The sequence below is a fragment of the Nothobranchius furzeri genome, chromosome 3, assembly GCF_043380555.1.
Source record: "Nothobranchius furzeri strain GRZ-AD chromosome 3, NfurGRZ-RIMD1, whole genome shotgun sequence".
Lineage (NCBI taxonomy): Eukaryota > Metazoa > Chordata > Actinopteri > Cyprinodontiformes > Nothobranchiidae > Nothobranchius > Nothobranchius furzeri.
The window spans coordinates 80,911,354-80,920,179 of NC_091743.1; the positions used below are offsets into that span (position 1 = coordinate 80,911,354).

Here is an 8,826-nt window from a genome sequence, read left to right on the forward strand (position 1 = left end):
AACTCATCGTCATTGAAACACAACATCGGCCAGTGACCTTCTTTCCGCTTCCGGTCGGTAACAAGATGGCGCCTGTGCTTGGCTTAGCCGCAGTCACCGGCCACTTTTTCAAACTTTTCTCCACTAACTTCCTCTTTTCCACCTTGCTCCTGTCTGCGATCCTCTTCAGTAGTGTCCCTGCTACCATCTCCTATGATCGCCAGACTCTTTTGTCCTTCCGTTTGTTCACGATCGCCCACGATATTCTGGTCTGGTTGAACTCTGCCCGAGTGGTAATTCTTTTCTTAGCCAGCCCCGGGGGTTCTGGTCGTGGTGGAGGCCTAGCTGTTGTTTTCAGAGACCATCTTCCACGTAGCTCTACAACCTCTGGTCACTTTTCTTCCTTTGAAATGCAGCTGATTAAAGTCGGGCGTAAGGACCCGTTCTACTGTGCTGTGGTCTATCGTCCACCTGGTCCAAACAGTTCTTTTCTTCAGGAGTTTAGTGACTTTCTATCCTCCACTGTGAAGCTGTCCAAACTGGTGATTGTTGGTGACTTTAACATCCACGTTGATGATCCCTCCCATCACTTTGCCATGAATTTCTCCAGCATTATGGACTCCTTCAGCTTTACCCATCATGTTTCTGGCCCCACACACACCAGGGGGCACACTCTGGACCTTGTTTTTACTTCTGATCACCATTGCATTTTCTTTAACTCGTCAGTTTCTGCGTCCCCACCTCCTGCTCGCCGTATGGTTAGTTCTCGTTTTCTTAATGAGAGCACAGCTAGAATTTTTTCTGCTGCTTTTGATCCACCCTGTTCTTCTGATAACGACCCAGATTCCTTACCTTCTCAGTCTAACGATCACTGCCTCTCCATTCTGGACAACATCTGTCTTGTCAGAACCAGATCAGTTCCTGCAGTGTTCCCTACTCCCTGGTTTCATGACAGCCTGAAGCGCCAATGCAGAAAAACTGAGCGTTTGTGGAAGAAAACATCTCCACGTCCATCTGCTGCACCTAAAAGATCTTCTGACATCCTTTAACTCTGCAGTCAGAGATACAAGGGTTTCCTATTTTTCCCAACCTGATGTCCCAGAGCAAAGGGAACCCCAAGGTGCTGTTTAACACCATCAGCAGTATCATCTCTCCTGCCTCTCCTACAGCCTCCATCCACTCTGTTGCAGACTGTGAGAACTTTCTGTCTTTCTTTGTGGACAAAGTCAATAAGGTTAGATCTACCATCTCTCCTTCAGTCTTATCGCTGCCTCTCCCGACTCCAACCAGGCCCATCATCCTAGATAGCTTTGCTCCTGTTTCTTTGCCTGAGTTAACCAAACTAGTTAACTCTATGAAGACCTCTGCATTTCCCTTGACATCTTACCCTCATCTTTGTTTAAAAATGCTTTTCAGTCCATCAGTCCCAGCGTGCTCTCTATAATTATTATTCTCTGGTTTCTGGTCAGGTCCCTGCTTACTTTAAGAACGCTGTAATCAATCCGCTTCTTAAAAAAACCGAGTCTTGACCCCTCTCTCCATAGCAGCTTCAGACCCATCTCTAAACTTCCGTTCATCTCCAAGATCTTAGAAAAAGTTGTGGCTAAACAATTCACAGCTGCTCTTGATGAGCATAACATCTATGATAGCTTCCAGTCAGGTTTTCGTAGAGCTCATTCTACTGAAAAAGCTCTTCTTAGGGTCTCTAATGACCTTCTGACTCAGTGATGCAGGGGACTGTTCTGTTCTGGTCCTGCAGGACCTGACTGCATCTTTTGACACTGTTGACCATCACCTGCTACTGGAGAGGCTGAGAGACTGGGCAGTTCTATCAGGAACTGCTCTGGAGTGGTTCTCCTCCTATCTTTCTGAGCGTTCCTTTTCTGTGGCCGTCTCCAAGTTTAGGTCCTCCACCACCTCCCTTACCTTCTTGGAATATTAACGGGTTCTTAACCTCTAACCGGAAGCCCGTTAAACATCAAGACCTCTTCATGGCTTGTGATAACCCTGGCGACATCACATGACATGCAGATCTATTGGCGTGAAGTCAAAGGTCTTTCTCGTGTACCCGGAACTGATAAGGATCTGATTGCAGACTCTCTTGCCAAACAAGGTGCAGCTGTTGGTACCCCATGGTCCTTTAACCCCTTGTGGCTTCCCTGACAGTGTGTCTTCTCGGTCAAACCCACCCCGTGTGTGTGTCGTGACTTGAGCTCAGGCCGTTAACGCGTCCACCTCTCGACCGTCCGATGGTTTTGAGTCTGTTCTTCCTGTCTTTTCTGAAAACAACCTTGTCAGTCTTCAGTCCCAGGACTCTGATATTAGCAGGATGATCCTGTACCTTTCTGATCCGACAGCTCATCTGCCTTCTCCTGTCAAGCTTGACTCCGTTCCTGAGCTATGGGCTCTCTTTCGTGTTCGTGTCATTCCCTCTCTAGGTGTTGTTAACTACAACGGCGCTGTAGGAGTGACCAGTCGATCCACAGCCTCCAAGGTCAGTGACACCCACAGAGTCTGTGTCGTCTCTGCAGCAAGATTGCTTCACTCGGGGGTGGGAAAACCACCTAAAGCTTGGTTTATGCTTGACGCATTCACTTTCCGCTTGGTGATGCGGCTCGCGGATGGAACGCGCTTCACAACTTGCAGCGTTTATAGGTTCATGCGGCTTGTCTCTGCGGTGAGCTAATATTCTCCCAAACTGTAGGGGGCAGCATAGAGCTCTACGGCATGCATCCAACACTACACCATAGTAGAAGTAAAAATTACTGTTGTTTACAACATGTCATTCCAGCATGTTTTAACAGCGTTCTCCTCTTTTCCGACAGTGCGAGCTATTTCTCTCCAAGAATTATTAACAACATGTTGATCACGGTGATCTTTGAGAGCTGAATCATACAAATGTCTGTATTTACGAACCTCTGCCATACTAGTTCTTGCCAGTCCGCCATGTTTTTCCGCGTCCGACCGTCCGCATGGTTAGAAAATTTCCTAGGTGCGCGGTGCGGAAATTTTGGGCCGTGCGGAGGCGCTGTGGAGGGGCGTGGTTGTTAAAATGACGCAACCTCGCGGATGCGTCAAGCATAAACCAACATTAACCTAGGGGAGTTTGCAGTGGCCCTGCACCTGAGACTCCGCACACTGGAGTGGGAACACCACCTGCCGAAGGGGGAGTCGATGGTGGCGCCGAGACTCCAGCTGAAGCCCAGTACCTTGCGGTGGGGATGCCACCTGCCGAAGGGGGGGGCTGACAACATCACTGACCCTACTCCTACAGCTGGTGCTAGTGACCTCTAGACCTGACGTTGGTGACTCGCCTACCACAGGGGGATGGTTGAATGCCACCCTGTGACCACACTGGCTGACCCTGATCTCTGACTGCACCTGCGAGTTGTAACGAGCAATAAACCATTACGCTACAGCGTCGACCGAGGGCCCTCCAGAGAACACACCTGCGCCAGACACGTTCTGAGACATTGCATTCACCCGCAAACAAACACTTCATATTAGATTCATCCAAACACAGGGTTGCTTTTTTAATACCAGTCTTTTTAATATCAAAGTCTTTTATAAATTGTCATGTTTTATAATTGTTTAGTAATAAATTTCTTAACCTTCTTAAACTTGACTCTTTCTTGAAATAAACACAGAGTGGGTGTACATTGATCACTGAACAGGCAAAGATCTTTAGATCTTCTGAATTAACAAATAATCTTTGCTATTAAATTAAATCTTTAAAAATAAATATTATAATCTTTTGATTAAACATAGACCAAGCAAGTTGGTGTATGAATTTATATCTATTATATTTATATATCCATATATAATCTCATTCGTCAATTTGTTTGATCTCAGGAATTAAAATATAAGCTGATAGCAACAGCCTTTAATTCCTATGTTTAGGTCATTAACCCTACAGTAACATTGAATCATCTCTGGTTTCGGTGTTTAACTGGCTTATGCAACATGTGGTGATCTCTCCTCACATCAGCATGGAGCCATAAAAACTCTTCCAGACAGAACATCACTTTATTTAGAAGTAGGGAATATAAAAACATGTATGGAGTAAACTAAGGAAAGATGGGCAAAGCGGGCAGATCTAAAGGCTCCTTATGCTAAATAAATGGGACTTGTGGTATAGCTAGTTTGTGCTGACACCCAGCGGTCAGGGTTGTACAACAGCTCTTATCTATAGAGGGGAAGCCAACATACTCACACTGCTTGTAAACTTCATTGACATTTGAGAAATCATTGATGTCAGCGAGAAGCACGGTGGTTTTAACAACTGCCAGAAATAAAAGTAAACTGCATGAAGAACATCTGCAGAACAATGGCTTCTACACAGAGGATCGCCTCACCGTTCTCATAAGTGCATCCAGCCATTCGGAGGATCTCCCCCATGTTCACGAGAGCCTAGGAATAAAACACAACAGACTGTTGCAACACATGGACTTGAACTTTGTCCCATGAAGAGCTAACATGATCCTGATGACACTTTAAAGCCAAAGCACAGTCAGAGCAGCTGCTACGTACTTAGCGGATTATTTTGTTAATACGGCTGAATGTTTGGATAGTTTTACATCTGTGCAGAGCAGCTGTTGTGTTGTTTTAGATCATTCATTCACTCGTCATTCATTGGTTTACTGTAAAGAATGTTTTACCACACAGCTGCTGGTTAACACTGGTTATTAAAGTAAAGTCATGCTAAAAAAGTTACTTTCCAGAATACTAAAGTAACTATAGCCACATCTCAGGTGTGCGGGTGTGAAATCAGCAGATGGACGATGACACCTGTCTGGTTTGGGCCTGAACACCGCCTCCCACCAGCTGGCCGCTGACCGGATCCATCCCCAGCTGTCCTGATACATACACGCTCCGATCAACCACCACTGCTTGGCTTAGAGACACAGACACAAAACAAGAGTTTTAGTTAAAGGTCTAAATATACTGATCAGGTGAGCATGTCTGCTCAGCCAATCACAGGGCAGCGAGTCAATGCCCTTAGTCGTCTAGGTAGGTGCTTTACTGGACTCCAAACTGAACATCAGATGGAGAAAAACGTGACACTTCAGTAACTTAGTACTGGGTGAGTATTTCAGAACCTGCTGGTTTACTGGGATTTGAACCCAAAATAATCTGAAGGGTTTGTGGACGGCAGCAGGAGGTAGAGCGGGTTGTCCAGTAATCAGAAGGTTGCAGGTTCAATACCGGTTCCCTCCAGAGACTGCTGTTGTGTCTTTGGGCAAGACACTAAACCCACCTTGCCAACTGGTGGTGGTGGTGGTGGTGCCTGCCAGCGCGCCCCAGGCCAGCTGTGGCTAATCATCACCACCAGCGTGTGAATGGATGAACGAATGATAGTTATGTGAAGCACCTTGGGGGGCTATTAGGGATGAGCGAGTACACCACTATCTGTATCTGTATCTGTTCAACCATCTAAATTATCTGTATCTGTACTCGGAGTGGGCGTGGCCTAACCCGGAAGTGGGTGTGGTTTACATCAATACGTTGTTTTAAGTTTGATCAGAAGTTGCTATGTGTATTGTTTATTTGAAAACTATTTACAGAGCAGCCTCAGAGTTGAGATTAAATGTTTTTGATCACAATAGTAAAGGAACTATTACAGAACAAGTTTTTCAATAAAATCTGAACATTAATATTTAAGTGCATGAATTAAGAGAGAGAGAGAAGAAAAGATCTTTTCTATAGCGCCTCTCAAGATAAAAATCACAGGGTGCTTCACAAAAACAAAACATGTAAAATAGAAAAAAGAATTTAGAAAATGATTAAATTAAAATGAGCAAAAAATAGACAACTGTGGTTAAAAATGTAAAGAAAGAGAGAGAGAGTGAATAGGAAAGAGGGAGTGGATCCTCCTCAGGAAGAGGAGAGAGAGAGAGGGGGAAAAAGAACCCCGACTGGAGCGGAAGCAGTGACATAAGAATTAAGTCACACAACGTTTTCCACAAATGCACACGTTCATTCGGAAATCCACACTCTTTGACTCATTTAAATACAATGTGAAAAAATAAGTCACGCAACATTTTCCACAAATGCACGCGCTAATTCTGAAGTTCACGCTCTGTGGTTCACAAATATTATTTGTAAGAACACTTGTAATATAAACTCACAGATCATACGAATTGCTGAACGTGCATTTACGAACAGCTTCTCATTTGTGAACCTTTCTGCGTTTGTGAGTGAAATCTGTGCGCTGAATTTTGAGACTCTCCTAACGTCGCAGATCAACAAACGTCACCATTGGCTAATGAATCTGTCCTAGGAACACTAGAGGTAACACGAGTGGCTGGTTACTACCAAAACTGAGGCAATCTTCTGGCGTCGAATTGTGTGAGTTGCATAATCACATACCACTAGGATATATCTATGCCCTGAACTACTCCTCTCCAATGGACCTACAATGTCCATAGAAATCCGCGTAAACGGTACATCAATCACTGGCATAGGAATAAGCGGAGCTCGATCTCCTTTCCTACCCGGCGCTGTTAACTGGCATTCTGGACATTAAATAGGAAAGCACCCAGCTGATTGCTGATCAGGAACAGCTGGGCCACTCCCTCTCCTGGCAAGAGACTCGCAGATGGTTAAGAGAACAGGAGTACTCACCCCGGCTCATGACAAGGAGCCTTAATGTGTACGAGGTTCCCCTTGAGTATTGGTTTGGGTTATGTATCGCCACATCAGCATGTAAATGCTGAACCAATCTGGAATAAAGACTGCTGATAGAGGATAAACAAGTAAATAAGAGAACAATTAATACAACTAGCAAACCAACATAAAAACAGCAACCAGCAGCTGCACCTGTGAAGAAACATTTCTAAGAGTCATCAAGAAAACGTGGGATGAACAACTATAAACATGTAAACCATGAACCACAAACATCATGAACAACAAACATCAACAAGCATGTGTTTGTGCGTGTGCTGGGATGTGAAGTGTTAGACCGGATCAGGTGCACTCTGGAACGGCCACAAGCACCAGAAAACCTTGCTACAGAGAACTCAGCAAGGCTGACACAGGTCATGGGCCACATGGCACAGGAATCACACAGCATTTCCACCTGAAACAGAATCATTAAAATTAGAATCAAATACAACAGTTGTTCAGTATGACATCAAATGGATTTTTAAAGAAGGCAATTGGACTTCTTTGGTTTCATGAACACACTGGTACACCAGATCAGTGTGTGTGTGTGTGTGTGTGTGTGTGTGTGTGTGTGTGTGTGTGTGTGTGTGTGTGTGTGTGTGTGTGTGTGTGTGTGTGTGTGTGTGTGAGTGAGTGAATGTGCTTGCGTGCATGCATATGTGTGTGTGTGTGTGTGTGTGTGTGTGTGTGTGCTTGCGTGCATGCATGTGTGTGTGTGTGTGTGTGTAAAAGCCATGTGTAGTGTTTATTTATAAAGCATATGTTGTTGGATTTTATCCAGATTCGAGACTTTGAAAATATGTAGTTTAATTACAGTTTGATTTATTTGACATCTGTATAATGTTTATTATTTTGTTTTTTCCCCCTAAATACCTAACGTTTTAGTTTAACATGAATATTAGTCATTCATCCCAAGACATAAAGTTACACATTTTAAATTTTAATAGGGGAAGACTGCAGGAGGGAGCGGTAAAATACAGGAGGTCCCCAGCAAAAACAAACTTTACGAGTCTGATGAAACTTGCTGGTGTTCCCGCTGCTTCTTCGGTAAACAACGCAAACAAAAACAAAGAAACTCGGGATCTTGTCGGCGTGGCGGTGGGATTTAAGGGAAACGCTGTATGCCCTATAGACTTCTCACCGAGCTGCAGTATTTCTCCGGTCAGATCTATCTCCGAGTTTGAGAGCTCCACGAGCGGTCAGCCCGCAGCAGCGAGGCGCCGCATCGGTCAGGCTGCCCGGCCTGACCACTGGAGATTACCGGATGAAAGAATGGAGCACAGAAGTGTCCCCCCAAGCGGGGCGCTCCGTCATGTTTCAACCCATTTTTATCTTAAATGCACTGGGTTTTACCCTTTTATACCCATCGAAATATGCCCTATTAATTATTTTACTGTATTTTACATTTAAATTTCATGGTTAAACAGTACATGCTACATGTTAAACTGATAGTTAGCTAGCTACTTCGGTAAACTCAGCTAGTTTAAAGGCGGCAGTGACATAAAATACGAATATAGATTTTAACTTACCGAAAAAAAATGAAGTGGAGACTCCTTGGACGCTCTAGTGCAATTAATACCACTGCAAGACATTTTGTCCAACAATTGCACAAATAATATCCAAAACAGAATTCACAAGCACAGAGACTCAAAATCCCGAAACAGTTTACAGGAGAGACCGAGGCTGTACTGAGGCCTTTCCAGGAGCTAGCTCTGTGGTCACGTGGGTCTGATGCTCATTAATTATACAAAATTTTAGGCTTTCAATACACTTAAACAGAAGAGTGAGAAAAAAATTCACCCCCCTCAGAGTTGTCATGAGTATAAACTAGATCATTTAGACAAAAAACATGTTTTGGTACCAGGCTGTAAACATGTTTATTTCTGCTGTGAAATTGGCATTTTTAACATGGGAGTCAATGAGGATTTGCTCGCTTCTGGTACCAGCCCCCAGTGGATGAGGGTGGAACTGCAATTTCTCTTACTTCCGGGTTGGGACCATTTTTAGAGACGCATTGTGGGGGCTTGAAAAGAACACGTAGACGGCTTTGCCGCTAGCCGCTGCCGCAGGTCGCCTCCCGTGTGTCAGGTAATAAAAGCGACAGCGACAAATTTCGCTGATCGTGGCCGTTTGTCGCCTCCCGTGTGTCGAGCCCATTATCCTCATGAGACTCTCGTCGCCACG

At 44.6% G+C, this 8,826-nt stretch overlaps 1 protein-coding gene across 1 annotated transcript; it reads right to left on the reverse strand.

The window, feature by feature from the left end:
* Nucleotides 1-1,062: 1,062 nt before the first annotated feature.
* Nucleotides 1,063-5,040, reverse strand: LOC139061605 (2-iminobutanoate/2-iminopropanoate deaminase-like). The gene is made up of 3 exons (XM_070549959.1): nucleotides 4,768-5,040; nucleotides 4,335-4,389; nucleotides 1,063-4,261 (listed from the first exon to the last, which is right to left on the reverse strand). Exons 1-3 carry the CDS (start codon nucleotides 4,822-4,824, stop codon nucleotides 4,092-4,094), a joined length of 282 nt encoding a protein of 93 aa, XP_070406060.1. The 5' UTR covers nucleotides 4,825-5,040; the 3' UTR covers nucleotides 1,063-4,091.
* Nucleotides 5,041-8,826: the final 3,786 nt, after the last annotated feature.

Coding starts and splice junctions, on each gene's coding strand:
- LOC139061605 (XM_070549959.1), bottom strand. CDS start 4,824: ATGGATCCGGTCAGCGGCCAGCTGGTGGGAGGCGGTGTTCAGGCCCAA. Junction 4,390..4,767: donor TTCAGGCCCAAACCAGACAG/GTGTCATCGTCC, acceptor TTTTATTCCTAG/GCTCTCGTGAACATGGGGGA. Junction 4,262..4,334: donor TGGATGCACTTATGAGAACG/GTGAGGCGATCC, acceptor TATTTCTGGCAG/TTGTTAAAACCACCGTGCTT.